Raw genomic sequence first — 17,350 nt, 5'->3', positions numbered from 1 at the left:
AGAATATTTAAAGGAGTAGAATGATCTCATACTAAGAGAACGGATCTCTGCTCCTCGTGGTCAGTGCTGGTCATGCAATAGGGTTTTTTTCCTAACTTTCAGCCATTTTGCACAGTAGCTGTGCTGCTGTACAACATGGGTAAACAAAATTGAGAAATCCACAAGCTCTGCCTTAGGCGAGACCTATTGTCTTTGCCAATACTTATTTGGGTGGGAGTGCTGTTCAAAAATGTCAGATGTCAGCTCACTAAAGACACAGAGGACACTTGACACAACACAAGAATGCTGAAGAAGAAATGGTTCTGAATGGCCCATTTTTTTATCATTCACCATCTAAACTCACAAGATTTATGGGGGCGATGCAGCACCTCACACAGCCCTAGTTTCAATGCCACTGGACACCAGACTCACTCGCTGCCTTTGGTGAGCCCATTTCAGAGTGCATTTGCAACCTAGACTAGCTGCATAGGTCTACCCAGGCCACGCTGGAATGGGATGCATCAGCAAGACAGGTGCAATGGAGGTTCAAACATCTCGCCCAACAGTGACAACACTACAATCTTTTCATCAAATCCATAATAATCACATATCGATTGAACTGAAATGTACAAAGTGCAGGTGCCCTAAGATTCTGAAAAGATGTCTGATTTTTGAAGTAGCGGAATACAGGTTTTTTACATTTTGTTTGATTGCCACTATACCGATTCATGCACATTTTTTAACAGAATAAGCACATGCTTAGCAAATGGCATAAAGAACAATCTAACAACCCAGAAATAGAGGCATAACCAGGGAACAAGTCAGGGGTACAGGTGGGCAGACAGCATCCACCCACTATTTTAACAGGGTGGCCACTGCCCACTCTGCCAAGATGTTGGGCCCCAATGAAATATCCTGAACTCTTCCCAGTGTAATTTTCCGATACCAGGACACATTCAGCAGCACCTGCACATTGTCTGCTTTCTTTTCAAGCAGCAATGTGCAGGCGACGAGGGGGCTTTGTTACTTTAAATTCCAAGGAGCACAAAACAAAGGCTGAGCTTAGGGGGCCATCAGGCATCCTTTTGTTCGAGTATCCGGGCTGGAAACTATCTGCAGCCTCAAACCTAGTTGCAAATGCAATGGATGGGAAACAAAGGCATACAGCTTGTAATTACTTCGCAAATACTTAAACCAGGGTGTCAAAGCGCTTTATATCACACATACACACTATACTTTGACAATAAATTATATAAGCGTGTAAATCAGTCTACAAGATGTGTTACATAAGACAGTGAAGGTTACAAGATGGGGGAGTTACGTCCTTCATAGATCACTGTGCTATATTAGAAGGATTACTATTTATGAACTGCAAGTAACAAAAGGATCTTTGTGTTAAAAGCAGTAACCCACTGACCTATCTATATAAATAAAAATCTGTCATCTGCATGTTACATGATGTGTTTATCCGGGGACATATTAACCTTCTATGCTACTTTGATTCAAAACTGAGACTAGACAAAACACAGATCTCTCCAGCACATGTATTAACCTCCAGATTTATCTTACCATTATTATTATTCCCTGAGATTTTCTGGGCACACAAACCTCTCTGCAGCAGATGCCTTAACCCCACAAGATATTTTAAAATCCTGACTTTGCAACCAATTGAACGCATTTCTCCTTGTTGCCAATTCTTTGTGGCAGAGTTTTTTTTTTAAAAAGTATACGTTGAGGACCAGATTTTGCGTTGGGGTTGCATCACTTTTTGGCACAACCCCGACGCAAAATCTAATTTGTTACATCTCGTAATATGCTTAAATAATATTCCCTAATAAACATATGTGTTAAGTCTTAAGATCTGATGTCACTTCCTGTGAAGTCATTAGTTGTGATGCCATTTCCTGTGATGCCATTTCCTGTGATGTCACTTCCTGTGATGCCACATGCGATGTCATGTAATTATGTCATGTGCATGCTGTTTAACTTGGTTAGTCCCTCCACTTCTTTTTTCTAGAACTTGTGCCCAGGACATAACTGATATACTACCAGAAAGGTTATGGGGAAGAAAAAAGCAGCAGTTCTGCTGCATGCGAGAACACTGCTAATGCCAAAATTGTAGCACTATTGTCAGGCGCGCAACGCCCATTGAGCTCAAAGCCCCCCCCTGTCGTTTGTGGCAGCCCGGGCTGAGGCAGCTTCCCGGGCACACACACAGGCGCACCCGAGTACTTCACAGGTCTTTAAAAGACCATTTGTTTGTTAAGGAGGCTTTGTTGTTTTTCACCCCTTCTTACAGAAAGGAGGCTTTGTTGTTTTTTCACCCCTTCTTACAGCCCCTGCTTCTCCACCCATCCACTCCATGCCTATTGCTGGAAGAATTAGCCGTCCCCCAAAAATAAATTCTTAGCCCCCCCCCCCCCCCCCCAAATTTGGCTCTAGATGCCCCTCTGACTATTGGCTATTCTATGTCATGAGGACAATGACTGAATGAGGAAGCTCCCTAAAATCTCTTCTATCGTGAACTTGCAGATCCAGGATGCAGGAACAAGTGTCCACTAGCAACCAGCATCCAGTCCTGCCAAGTACCACGCATCAGGCGTTAGACTAATGCATTTCAGTGTGGCACAGTGCCAAATTCACTCCACATTACCACACTGATATGTATTCACATGGATTTGCATAGTGTGGCAGCTGTCACTGAAGTATTGCCTAAAACTGTTAAGTGTAGCAGCAGGCAGCGCGCCACCTGTGGTGTGCGCACGCTGCTCCCACAGGCATGGAGGTCACTGCTGCGCTAAGGCTGCTGAGTGCTGGACCTGGTGCTCATGTAAACCGCTCCACATACCTTTGGGTCGAGTTCGCACTATATAAATCTGCAACAAAAAAAGTATGAAAATGTCACACATAGCAATCTGCAACCTTGGCAGCTATGTATGCAATTATCGCTGCTCAATCACAATCCGGCCCTTCCACGTGCCTACTAGTCCTTTTAAGGTGTGCTCTGAAAAACACAAACTAGCGTTTTTAACCATGCTAGGTTCTCACACGTGGGAAACGCGTTTATGCTAACTAGCGTATTTTTTTTGGCTCGAGGACATGTGTAATTTGTTGACGATCCCTTACGCTGTCCTCGTATTCGGGAAGCCAGCCGCCCCCTTTGAGTCTATGCTAGTTTGTACCAGAGCAGCGCAGCTGAAGGACAGGGAAATCCCGGCGCACAGTCGCCTGCGGCATGGGGCCACATTCTCAAGACTCACACGGCAGCCCCCCCGCACAGAAAGACCTCTACAGGGACACGTGGGTGCGGTACTTGGGTGAGTTAGGGGCTGCTGGAGGACATAGAGTTACCGACGAGCCTTGGGGGTCTGTCGGCGTTTGGGACGGTTGGCAGTATCATGGGAGGTGGGGGTGAGCCGGTGAGGCTCCTTAGACCTATCAGTGTGTCGTTTTCATACAACCTTTATGGAACTCCACGGACGTGTGCGTATCCTCGTGTCCTTGGAAGAGCAGCAAAGGGCAGCCAATGACCTCCCCTCAGAAGGTCACTGCCAAAGTCGGCTGTTTCTTAGCTCTCCAAAGGGGCTGCGTAGGCGAGGTCATGTTCCCCGAGAGCTGCAGAGTCACCCCAGAGGAAGTTGGAGGCTCCCTCGGTTTTATCACAGAGATAAACAAGGCACAACACATTTATATTGAAATTAACTCTCTGTCATGAAAACTAGTTATACAGTGACCGTCTCTAATTGTAATTCTAGTGTCTCTTTTTTTAAATGTGCTTGTGTTCTCAGTAGTTTGAGAAAATACGTGTTTTATAGACATTTTAGTTGGTGACTTGTGGCATCACTAGTTGAAAATATGGTTGTCAACCGCAGTCACATCACCTTGCATCAGCCACGTTCTACATTTACCACATGTCCTCTATGGCTGATCAGGAGACCTTTTCTCACTCTTTACGTTTCCATGATGACAGCTAGTGTGTGGGCAGAAGTGACGTGGTCAGCGGGTGTTAATTTACAACATTATATTGTACATAACTAAGAAGTAACAAAGTGATTTATTTTTCACCACACGATTATGAGTGAGTTCATAGGCAATTAAAGATGTGCTCTCCTCACAGAGAAAGACAATCAGTCTGTTAATATTTATCCATGTACAAGTCTATATTTCGTTCTTGACAACTTAGAAGAAAATGTCTTTCTGTTTCCATTGCTCACAGTGCACAAAAGCGTTAGAGCCTTTCAGGAAGAATGTCAGTTTATCAGTGGCAAATGGTTTCTTCTGGATATTGGTTCATGTCTTATTACTTGACAGTAATCGTCAATACCAGAAAGATCGTCACACAGACCCTCGTCACCAGCAACCTTGACTATGGCAACGCTCTCTACGCCGTAATTTCCACCCAGCTTCTCAAAAGAATATACCTTTGCTGTATCCTCCCTCCTCCCTTCAGTTAATAACTGGAGCTGCCTCGTGCTGAAGGAAATGTGGATGGGCGAGAGGTAGGTATAACAAGTATGACAAGAAAGACTAGGTCTCAGGGTGGGGGAGTGTTTGACCTGGCACCATTGGCGTGGGTCTCCCTTCCATTTTTTCACTGTTGCCTCCTATTTTTTTAATGTTTTTGCTGGTCTAGATGCTTTGGGCACTTTGCCACTACTATTCAGTGCCAAAATGCAAGTGCTCCCTATTGTAAATTGTTGTATTCGATTAGTGACTCCATGATTGGCTTATTTGATTTACTTGTCAGACCCTAGTACAGTGCACCATGTGTGCCCAGGGCCTGTAAATGAAATGCTGATGGTGGGCTTGCAGCACTGGTTGTGCCACCCACAGAAGCTGCTTGTAAAGTGTGGCTCAGGCCTGCCATTACAGAGCCTGTGTGCAGTCTGGGACTGCCATGTCGACTTGGCAAGTGCACCCATTTGCCAGTCCCTAAACCTTCCCTTTTCTACATATTAGTCACCCCAAGGTAGGCCCAAGGGCAGGGTGCATTGTATGTAAAAGGTAGGTCATGCCCTGATGTGTGTGGCATGTCCTGATAGTGAATTACAGCCAATTTCGTTTTTCACTATTGCAAGGCTACTTGCCCCCATAGGCCAGAATGGGCAGTTTGATTATAATATCTTATAATCCTAACTGACCCAGGGAACAAGGTAGAAATTCGAGTTTAGTATGCCTGAACTCAGAATGTAAAAATACATCTTTTAGTGATTTTTACAATCTGTGTCTGAAAATACCACTTTTAGAAAGTAGGTATTTTCTTGCCGAACCATCCAGTTGTCTCTGCTGGGTTTGTGTATTCATGTTTGGTTTGTGAGTGACAGGGGGCTGGAGAGGGCCTTGGCTCCAGCAGTCTGGGCTGAATAGAACCTGCATTGAATAGAGAGTAGGGGGCGGAGATTTCCTTTCACTGACCTGAGCCCTCATAGAATAGAGAGTAGGGGAAGGAGATTTCCTTTCAGCTACCTGGGCCAGGTCTGCTCTCAAACAATGCTGTGTCCACCTCCTGCCAGGAAGCTGCACCCAGGAGGACAGAACTGGTTTTGACTAGGTACAGACACTCTCTGCCTTCAGAGAACAAAGGATTTTGCAGGGTAAATATTGGGGCCTAGGCCCCAGAACTTTAGATCAATTCTGGTAATCAAGACGGACCTTTGTCAAGGAGAGAACCAAGAAAGCTGAAGGAGGAGACTGCCCCAGTGCTGGTTGCTGTCTGGGTTGGCCTGCAGTGGTTACTCAGTTCCAAGAAAAGGGAAAAGGAACCTTGTGTACTTTACCATCTTGAGGAAGATCTCCAAGGGCTTGAAACTGAGCTTACCTCCTGTCTGAAGTCACAGGGACACCAAGACTTTACCACCAGCTTCCCCTGAATTTCCTTGCTGGGAATTCTGTCTACAGAGAGGTGCCTGCTGTTGTTCTGGGTACCTCTAGTGTCTGCGTATCGCTGGGAGCTGGAAGCGCGACGCAACGAGTAGAAGCGTGTCGCTGCCGCAGCAGTTGCCGTTGCATCGCCGAAAAAGTGTGTCGCCGGTGCAGCTGTTCGCCATTGCATCAACGACGAGGTGCGTCGGATCACCGGAGAAGCGTGTCGTCGCCGCAGAGGTCGCCATAGCATCACCGGAGAAGCGTGTCGCAGGGCCTTTCGTGGCTCAAGAGTTCACCGAGTCGCTGCACAGCCGTCGGGCATGCAGGCATCGTATTCCCGTTGTCGCATCGCATCCAAGACGCCATTTTGTCGCATCGCACCGATCGTCACGTCGCATTGAGGCGTCATCTTACCGCATCGTCACCGGGCCACAGTAAGAAACGACACATCAAGTCCCCACACAGTAAGGAAGTGACGCATCAACTCCCCTGCGCTGCAGTAAGGAACCGACGCATCCACTCTCCTGAGTGTAAGGAACGGCGCATCAACTTCCCTGCGACCCTTTTGTTTGTATTGCGTGACGCATCCCAGGTACTTTGAGAGTAAAGTGTCGCATTTACCATCTACATTGAACTAAGCTATTTTCTACAATTTTAAAGACCTATTTTGATTACAGTATTGAGAATTTTTGTTGTTTGGTCTTGTGTTAAGTCTAGTAAAGATTACTTATTTTTCTAAACTGGTGTAGTGTCCATTTGTAGTGTTTTCACTGTATTACTGTATGTGTTCACAAATTCATAGTCGTAGTCAACAAATCTTTATTCGATTGTTACAGCATGAAAGATACAATACGATGAAAATAAAAAAGAGATGTACATAAAACAAATACAACAAAACCCTCCAAATGGGACCAGCCCAAGAGGTCATACTAAAACCATGTAAAAAGTAGAGATCTTTGATTGGCTAATAAAAAAAAACAGAAAGAACTAGGTATAACAGGACTAGGTGAATCTAGGATTCTAAAACTGAAAGCAATAAGGGATCGTTCCTGTTAACCTGGACCCTACGTATGGCCCAAGACCAACTAAGGAACTTGGCTAGAGCAACAACTATGTCCTCTCGAGTGTTAGTTCTCAGAAGACGCATAGCCATTTTATGTGATCTGGTGCCTAAGTTAGAACAGATCGGCTTTAGCCATATCTTCCTGGGGAGAGCAAAGGCTGGGCACGCAAACAAGACATGGGCGATAGACTCAACCTGTGTTTTGCAGATAGGACAAAATCTATCTGTTCCGCCCTTCCACTTGTAGCTGAAAGAATTGAGCGGGAGAGCCCCACTCTAAACTGATGGTATAGTTTACGGTCCCCTACTTTGGAAATGAAATTCCAGTAGGGTTCAAAGCTACCAAAAAGTTTATGATCCAAGAAGAGGCCGGATAATGAGCTGCTGTTCGTATCAGACCACGGTTTGCTTATCTTAAATTCCCAATATAAGGTTTGGAACTCAAGCTTGCTGGGGAACTGATTACCCCTAGGATCCACCCACAAATGGCTCAACCCCATCTTAGTCAAGCCCTTTTTAATATTTTGAAGCCAGGCAATTCTCTTTTGCGTGTCGAGATTCTTAATATACCAAATTGCATTGGCATACGACAGCAACTCGGGGGTGGTCCACAATCTTCTCCAATAGGAGAGAGGTCTATACTCAGCTTCCTCATTAAATCCCCAACACCCCAAATCTAACAATAAGGGCAGTATGGAGGTGGATTGTGGGAGGGACGTAAGTGATCGCAAGAACTTGTTTTGTGCTTTAACTAGAGGCAATAGGTTGTCAAAGCCCCAAATCTCCGCCCTGTATATGATTGATGCTCTAACTGTCCACTTATGTAGAGCAATTTCAGGTCCCACTGATTTTGTATAGGAAGCTCTGAATTCTTTCAGAATGGATCCAGCAAGCTGGTTGTGTTTCAGAACAAATAAATCTATCTGTGGCTTCCAAGATAGCTTTCTATTCATTGTAATGCCCAAATATGGGAATGTATCGGTCTGTTCTAGAGGAGTGCCATCCAGTGACGCTTGACTCTTGATTTTTTTATGTTTATGCATCACCATGTACTTTGTCTTTTCAACATTAATTACCAAGTCATGGTCATTGCAAAACACCATGAATCGATCCAGGGCCCTCTGCAGACCAGATTGAGTTTTTGATAAAATGAGCGTATCGTCTGCAAACATAAGAAGCGGAACCCTGGAACCATCTAAGGTAGGGGCGTCGGTTGGATGATTTGTATAGTAGGATATAACTCTATTTATATAAAGGGAAAACAGGGTTGGAGCTAAAACGCATCCCTGCCTGACGCCTCTATTTACAGGGAATTTATCAGTTGTTTCACCCTGTTGACCCCATCGAACTTGGGCAAAGTTCGAAGTATGGAGTCTGATTATAAAGAGAAATAGAGGGGTCGGCATACCGGCTTCCTTAAGGGAGTCCCAAAGTTTTTTGCGGGGGACTAAGTCGAAGGCAGATTTTAAGTCAACAAATGCTGCATACAGAGTCCCCCCTGATAAAATGACCATACGCCAGTAAATCATAATGAATCTAAATACCTGATCTATGGTGCTTACATGTGACCTAAAGCCAGCTTGGTAGTCAGATAACACCCTAGACTCATCTAACCATTCTTGAACCCTCACTAATATAGTCCTGGCCACTATTTTTTGGAGTGAGTCAATTAAGCTATTGGGTCTGTAATTGCCGGGACAAGAACGATCTCCTTTTTTAAAAATTGAAACAATTTCTGCGCCTAGCCAGGAGGCAGGTAAAGGGGCGCCCCGAGCTATAGCATTGATCAGAATACAAATATACCTAGCCCAATTAATTCTATCACGTTTAAAAAGATCCGAAGGGATACAATCCGGACCGGGTGACCTACCTACTGGTGCCGAATCTATTGAGGCCTCAATTTCCGATAGGCCAAAAGTTAAAACCTCCGAAGTCGCTAGTTCACTATAGTCAGATACAGAGCCTGGTGGGCAAGTAAACTGAGCTTGATAATGGGAAATCCATTTGTCAGGAGGGACATTATTATGTGGGGTGGCAACTTCCACTCCGCTGCCCCATTTAATTAAGTGCCAAAAATGTGTCCAATTCTTCTCATACGAGGCCTTCGTCAGGTCCTCCCATCTATCTTCATCAAAGCGTTTTTTTGCTTTAAAAAGAGCCTTTTTATACTCGGCCCTTACAGTTTTGATTAGCTCAATATCTTTGGACTTAATGGCCATCGAAAGCCGGTTAAATGCTGCAGAGCACTCTTTATCATACCATTTCGCAGCCTTCCGTACGAAAGATTTAGTTTTCTGTTTTTTCCCAGTTAATAGGAGCTTCACCTTGGCAAAAAGAGCCTCATGTTCACTCATTAAACTTTGAGGGGATTCATCTAGGGGGTTAAGGGCTGAAAATTTGGATAGAGTTTCCTGAATTAGCATACAAAGTTTGCTTAGGATACTATCATTGCCTGATATAAGAGCCCACTTCAAACGACGAGAATCGTTTGATACTACCAGATCACCAGTTAGCATCTCACGCTCAGAATTGTTATACGCTAAAATCGTTAAGGCCAGCCTCATTGATAAGGGATCATGGTCACTTTCTGGTCTGGGAATGACCGTCATGTCCAGTACAATGGGCCATAAGTCCAGGCTAACAAAGATGTAATCTATCCTACTGCCACTCCTCCCATTTGAGAAAGTGTGACTGCCATTCGAATCAGAAGAGGTTCTACCATTTAGAGCCCTCAAACCCCGCCCCAGGGAAAAACCTTTAAGTTGAAGGGCCGCCTCACTCCACTTGTTAATGGGAGTAAGGGATAAAGATGGAACACCCCAAATTGAATCCTCTTCTACACTTAAGCTGCCATCTTCATAGCCCAAGGGCTCAAAGGTGCAGTTAAAGTCACCCATTATCACCATGGATTTGGGGCAAATTAAATCATCACAGAGGGAGTCCAAATACTGTATAGTAGGTGACTGTCTACCCCCCACTTGACCTCGTGAATAAATGTTAATCAAGGTAAACAGCACCAAGCCATCCCTCAAGATTTTAAGAGCCAAGATGTCTCCGCTATTCGTTGGTATTTCTCTAATCTGAAAGGATGAGTGCTGCTTAACCCAAATCAATAACCCACCACTAGGACGTCCTAGCTTTTTAGTGGTTGCTGCTTTGGCAAAAGCCAGATAGCCCGGGCGGTGGATTATAGTCGTTGACCAAGTCTCTTGGAATGCAATGAAATCGTGGCTATCTACCAAATCCGACCATTCAATTGAACAAAGTTTAGAAGATAGCCCAGCAATGTTCCAAGACATCAGGACAGGAGGGTTTGGGCCTGAGGCCATCTCACAGGGAACCTGATGCTCTATAATGGGAAGGGTCGGTGACACGCACGGGGAGTCCCGACCTTGGGCTATTGATTGAGCTGCCAAGAGGAGTGAGGAGTAATTAGGGCCTTTATCACACTCCTCTATATGGTCCCTACATGGCGATTTAATTATTAGCGGTCAATCGCAAGCTTCTAGGTCGGATAGTGGGGCAAACCTATTTTGTACAGGGATCTCTCCAAGTCTACGGTCAAACCTCGGGGTTGCTCTAAGGAGCCCAGGTTTGTTAGTAGGGAACCGTGGGAAAGGTGGGTGTGGACCCTGGTCATAAAAAAACCCCAGAGGTAAAACTAGTATTGAGTCAGCTTTAAGCCTAGAGACTCCACCCAAAATGTTGAGTATCAGTCTGGGAGAATAAATATTATCAAAATTAATTGTCACACAGTCTCCTTTCGAATCCTTGTAGCGAGGACCAACCCATGAGCTGCGTCTAGCCATAATCATGTGGTTAAGAATGTCCTCATTCCAATAACCTGCTCCCTTAAGTTTAGTGCTAAGCCAGTGTCTTGTTTTGTACAACAGTTGCCCCGTGGATTCGGGGAGTCTATTCTGACTTTGGGGCACATTACTCAAAATGACCACTAAGGGTGCAGCTTCCGGCAGTAAATGGATAAAGTCCCTAGTCAGCCTAGATCCTTGCATGGACTTATCCATCTTCGTATCGAGGTGAAGTGAGGGACTTAACCTATATGGGTTTTTGCTGATAGTGTCACCGCTGCTAACAAGTGGGGGACCATTTGGCTTACTAACTGAGATCAATGTGTGCTCCTGAGAGGAGGGCAGAGGTGTTTGAGCAAATTCTCCTGAAGTATTGCCCAAATCGGCCAAAATCCCAAGCTGAGGCAGCAGCTTATGAGTTGGAGAGGAGGATTTAACAGCACCCGACCCAATAGCATTAGAAACCCCAGAAGGTTGACTTAGGAGATCGACTATAGGCTGGGGTGGAAGAAAGGTGTCCGGCCTAATATCTATTGGATTGGAAGGGGGCAGTAAAGAAAGAGATTGACTTTCGGAGGCAGGGAGATCCTTATGTGTAAAATTACCTGGTATGAGGAGTTTAGATAAATTATCCTAAATTTTTTGTAACCTATAGGTAATAGGAGTTATTAAAGTAGACATAAGGTTCTCTAACCTGCGCCACATATCCTCACCACCTGAGAGGCTGAAATCAGCATTATCTTTTAGGTTAGAAAGAATGGTTGAAGTAGTAGGGGGGGGGCTGACTCAGTTACCTGGCCGGAGATCACCGACTTTGCTTGAGTGTTTAGTCTCGGCAATTTGGCGGAATGAGGTCTTTGTGGCTCACCCCCCCCCCCCTTTTCCTTTTAGTGGAAGGATCAGTCATAGCAATGGTAGATTTGAGCCTGTTTGCCACAGCAGCTCTGGTAGTAGCTCTTTTCTTTTTACTGCGAACAGCTACATGCACAGGAGAAAGAGCAATAACAGAATTGACAAGTTCACTGCCAGAGCTAAGAGGTTGAGGGGACAGGGGATCGATAACCCTCGTCTGCATAACCGTAGGAACAGATTGAGTGGGTGAATGAGCTGTGGCTAGCGGGCCCAGGGAAGATCTTTTGTTCATCATAGGTTCTAGTGAGAGCCGACGCTCTGTATTGGCAATCTCTTTCTCCAAGACAGAAGCCGCTCTAGTGATGAATTGGTCCAGGGTGCCCATTACTCCACCCCCAATAGCAGTTTTTTTATTTTCCCTCCTTCTCATTTTTTTTTAAGAAAAAGACCATAACTGTATAACAAACAGAATGCAAAACAAGCGAAATTTAAAAAATGAATAACTTCCCACAAAAGGAGAAGAGAAGAGGGAAAAAAGCAACGACCTGTGTAAAAACAATGGGGGTAGCCCAGACCTGTTTTCTGCAACCCACAGAGGAATATCAACTTGTATGCTGCGTGACCTGTGCCACAAGGCGAAAATGTATGGCCAAGTCCAAGAGAGTCAATTAGCACAAATCCAATAAGAATGGCGTGAGCAGCTGACAGTCAAATGAGGCTAATTTAATAAAATAAATACACTCCAGAAGCCAGCAAGGACAAGCAGACAAATCCCAAGTCCAAACATCCACACCACAACACTTACAGTTCGAAGGTCCAGCATCAAATGTTAATGGGGTTGCCCAGCCCAGCCTCCTCCGGACCCCGACGGGCAAGGACGGGCCCGCCCTTGGCCCGGGCTTTGCCCGGGCGCTGCCTGCGTGCGTCCCGCGCCGCGGGGCACTCGAGAGGCTTAAATGCAGCCCGGGCGCTGCGATGACGTCAGCAGTGAGCGCCCGGGACCAGGGACACTGGGAATTGGAGTTTCCAAGAGCCGTTTCCCTCACGGCGATGATGACGGTAATGACAGCGAATGTAGGTGGCAAGCAGGTATGCCCGTGAGTCAAGCCGTTCCCCTCACGGCGAGCTTGGAGGTAGAGCTTGTGCACCAGGGCTGGAAGAGCGTCCCTCACAAATTCTTTACACACTGCCTCTGAGATAAACCTGTCTGCTCGTGCCAAGCTACCAAGGGGATGAGAAGGGGTTATTTTAGAAGTGTAGCCCCTTACCCTGACTAGAAGCAAGGGTCCCTATTTGGACAAAGGTGCAAACCATAGCCAGCTAGAGACCCCCAAATCTAACGGAGATTACGGGTAAGTTACAAATGTATGAGGAATAGCCACTGTACCTGCTTTGTAGATTTCTTCTAAGGGTAATGCCATTTGTCTCTGCCCAGGAAGTAGCCACTTCCATTGATGAACAGCCTTGCAAGTTTCTAGGAACTGTCTCCCCCAAATGATAGTAACCAGAGCAGTGGTATAACCCACCTCCATAGTGTTGCTGGTCTTTTTCCCTTATAGCAGGCTCATAAGATAAAAACAGAATTTAGATAGCAGAAATACTTAGCACTCTCTAAATGTATGATGAGAGCGCTTACAAGGCAAAAGTATAGTGTCAAAAGAATCAGAATCAAAAACTGTTAGTGTAAATTGCTTATGAAATCTAGAACTGAGATGTGGCTTTTGGAGAAAATCCAGGACATATGTGTAGTACTATCCTATCTGGAATAGTAAGTAGTAGTAGAAATAGAAATCTACAAAAGTACTTAGTTCCAACCTAGCAGATGTTAGGGCCACAAGGAATTCCATTTTCGCTGAAAGGCAAGGACGGGAAGACTTATCTTAATGGCTCAAATGATGAGCACTGAAGTTTTCTCTAAACTGTAGGAAGGTTCCAAGAAGGTAGAGGGCTAGGAACTACCATTTGTTTTGAAAACTGAAGCTCCTAAGCAACCTGGAAACCCATCGAACAATGTTAGATAGTTTACCCTATGTTTCACCAAAGCTCCAAATCATCACCCACTGTGAGGGTTAGTTAGAAGCACTCAATCCTTTGAGAAACCCCTCTCTTGCTGCCTCTCTCCCCCTGAATCTTCTATAACACCCTCAGGAGAAATGGAATAGGGGGACATGCACACAGCATTCCTGGAAGCCATGGTAGAGCTAGGAAATCTATCCCTTACACTTCCAAACACCAACTTATCTCAGTAGTCTCTTATCAGCAGTAATACACCCTGGCTCAGATGATAAGACACTGATGGGAGAAGTTTCTCCATTCACCACAAATTCTTTCTTCCTCTGAAATATAGTGCATTTAGAAACAATAGATAAGCTTTCACCATGCACAAAATAAAGTAATCTATCTGAGCCCAGGAAGGGCATTTGGTCCCCCCTTGCTTATTCTCATAATTTTTGGTGACTCGATTGTCCGTGCGGACCATTACTGCTCTCCTTTTAAGGAAATAAAAGAAACCCTAAAGAGCTCTCAGAATTGCAGAAAGTTCCCTCCAGTTGAAGCATTGGAGACTTTCTGAGGGAGACCAACTGCTTTTCAACTCTATAGCCTCTAAGGTTGTTCCTCGCCCCAGTTATTGGCATTTGTGGTTAATATGAGAGGTACTGGGGCCACTAATGGCACAACTATCAGAGATTTTCTAGACCTATCCACCACTGCAGAAAATGATATATTTATATTGTTGCTGGAATCATGTGCTCATAACTTTTCTTCACTGGTGACCACTGGACAAGAGGGCCTGAAGTAAAGTCTTCAGTTGATGACGGGCCCAAGGAATGACTGCTGTTGTGGCCTGCCATCAATCCATGAACTCTTAATCAGTCTCTGGCTGACGTGTGAGGATACTTTAGTAGACTTTGGCTTTCTCACTAGAAACAAAATGCAACATACTCCTAAATGCCTGTGTGAATGAAGGACTGGCACAACTGCTTCTTTATTTAGGACGGGCTCTACACCTAGTAGAAAACTAGCTTGTCTCTGGCTTTCTGAATGAGGAAGGGTGGTTCTTCAGAACCTAAGCTCTGGATGAGGACTTTTGACATTTACAGAATAAACATGTTGGATAATAGACAACGCCCATCTGCCTTGAAACAAGGGTTTCTTGTTTGGATAGAAACAGTTTTCTACTTCCCACGCCCCACACCTTTGCCTCCATTCTGTTATAGTCATTCTTTAGGGGGATGCAGTTGCTGAGGTCGGAGTCTGAATTTTTCAGCAAGCACTATCTCATAACTTTGGGCCCAGTCACAAAAGGAACAAGGTTCTTGTACACCCTGTGGATTTCACCGTTGAATAAAATACTTTTCTAGAAGACGGAGCTCGGAAAGGTTGGAGAATTTTTTTTCTCCTCCACAGTCTTCTGGAGTAAATTATTCAGTGGGGTTTGGGCTGAACAATGGGACCGACCCATAAATGATAAACAGTGAATCTGAGTTCTTTGGTCGGCATTTAATTTCCACAATTTCAACCATAGAAACCTTTTTTCTGCTATTGATGCTCCAAACGAGGTTGCAGAAGACCATGACAAATCAAATGCTGTGTCTGACAAGAATTGGGTCAGCAACTCCATATTCTCATGGATGACTGTAGGATTAGCACTCGCCTGCAAGCAATCAAAAAGAGATTGAAAGTCTTTCTATAATGTCTTGAGTGACATGAACTGAAAAAGTTCTAGTCCAGATTGGAAAGGTAGATGCTGCATAGGAACTTTTGAAAATGTCTACTTATTTTGTCCCACGGATCTGACGGAAAGATTCCTCTGTTTGAGACTAAGAAGATGCCATAGTGGATAAAATAGAAATGAGTTTAGGTATCTGAGGAAATTCTTAATACTTTCTCACTAGATAGCAGTGATTCAAGAAGCGAGGAAAACTGACTTATCAACATGTCTCCATTTCTTAAAAAGAAAAATTCTTATTGAAATTTTGTTCTAGAATGTCATCCAGAGTAGGACTATTATATGGTGAATAAAAGTGAATCCCGTTGTCTTGTGCATGCCCCTGGAATCCAAATAATTCCCTAAAGTGCTTCAGGAGTTTCTGCAGTTTGACCCCTTGCACATGTTTGCCTCTAGGTAAGGACTCCTGTGCCTCAGCTGGGTCAAGTTCTATGATAGTTCCTTGTTTTGGAGGCTTATTAAGAGCTGCTCTAACTGCTGTTGAAATCATTATTGGCATAGCTGTTCTGGATATTGAAATGAAATCTTGATCTTCCAGGTCAGGTTCTGCAGTATCTGTATAGCAGCTGTGCCGCTTTTCAGTGGACTTAGTCCCTTTTATGGATTCTTACAGAAAGCTCCATATTCGCGCTCTAGCAGTGGTTCCTGTTTGTATAGTTTGCGGTGCAACTACTTTCTGTCGCGGAGGTCCGTATGGCGCTGTAGCCTCGCAATACGCTTCTCATCCCATCTAAAGCACTTGATCATGGAGATTAAGACTACCGGATAACCAGAACCCCTTGCCGGCTCAAGCAGCTCAATATACTGGCAAGAAAGGACATTAATTATGAAAATGCTTAATGAATATTGTGACCATACGGATACCGTCTCTGAAGGAGGCAGAAAAGCCAGTCAGCTGAAGGGAGGATGTTTGAGGATATCGGTGGGTGGCATTTCTTTATAATGTAGGGAAGGAAAAAAGACTTAAAGAATAAAAGTTTATATTTCTTCTAAAGTAAAGCTTAAAAGTGTATCAGTTTCTGGGAGGTGGGCAGGCTCCTCAATTGATAAGGACTAGAAGAAAGAAGACCGAGGAGTGACATATATGTCCAGTCCATAAATGTTTCCACAGCAAGGAGGCTGCGACAATGGCCTGTAGTTTCTAGCATTACGTTTCAGCCCAATTGTGGCCTCGAGGACCTCCTTCATGTTGTCCCACATGTCAGGAGGATAAAGTGTGGTATCTGTTAATTTGATAACATGTAAGGACCAATGCAACACTGGCACTTGTACACTAGGCAGCTATTTTTTGTTTGATAACTCAAAATTGGCTGGACAAAAAAAATCATCAAACCTGAAAGCACAACTATTGGTGTTGCATTTCTAAACAGAACACTTTTTCACTTAGCCTCAAAGATGAACCAAACCTCCTCTAATACCGATACAATCGCAGACCCTTATCTTCTCTTGGTCGTTTGATTAACTCCTATTATATCTATAGCACCCTTCTTTTTATTCTCACTTATGCCAATTCAGGCCAGGAAAATAGGAAATCCTCTTTTTTGCATCCATAAAAACTTTAGTCTACATTGATGACTTTGAACCAAATTTTTGAAAAGCAACAACCCCTAAACTTTATCCTTTCAGCTTGCCAAATTTAGGGAAGATTGGTCACAACAGTTGAAAGCTATCATGGAGGTGTGCAAAATTCATTGATGTTTTACAAATTAGATGGAAACTGATTTAGGCAAATTACTTCCTGCGTCAAGAACTCGGAAAACACTTGTTTTGCCAGATAGCTGGAATGTAGTGCTTCGTGGTTTAGTGTTCTTTTTTGTCCAGACATTTTTGAGTTTTCAAGCAAAACATCCACATGTTCAGTGTTGTATTTGTCCTTAAATGTAGCGACCCCATATCTAAACCCCCCCCTTTGTCCACCGTATGTTGTCAGGTTGCTTATTCTTCCTCTCCCACCCACTCTCTGTTGTCCACTGGCTGCCTCATCTCCTACCACCCATCCCCCGTTTGCTTCCCCAGCTCCTCCGGCCCACTCTCTTTGTCCTTTTGCTTCCC

The 17,350-nt window shown here is 44.5% G+C and overlaps 1 protein-coding gene across 1 annotated transcript in view; it reads left to right on the top strand.

Annotated features, from left to right (window-relative positions):
- Positions 1-3,119: 3,119 nt before the first annotated feature.
- MTFP1 (mitochondrial fission process 1) overlaps positions 3,120-17,350 on the top strand; it is a 96,176-nt gene continuing 81,945 nt past the window's right edge. The window contains exon 1 of the mRNA XM_085635835.1: positions 3,120-3,296. Coding sequence (XP_085491961.1) covers positions 3,215-3,296 — 82 coding nt within the window. The 5' untranslated portion in view covers positions 3,120-3,214. The remainder of the gene's footprint in view (positions 3,297-17,350) is intronic.

This window comes from Triturus cristatus, chromosome 11, assembly GCF_964204655.1.
Source record: "Triturus cristatus chromosome 11, aTriCri1.1, whole genome shotgun sequence".
Lineage (NCBI taxonomy): Eukaryota > Metazoa > Chordata > Amphibia > Caudata > Salamandridae > Triturus > Triturus cristatus.
This window is presented reverse-complemented; position numbering and strand designations above follow the sequence as displayed.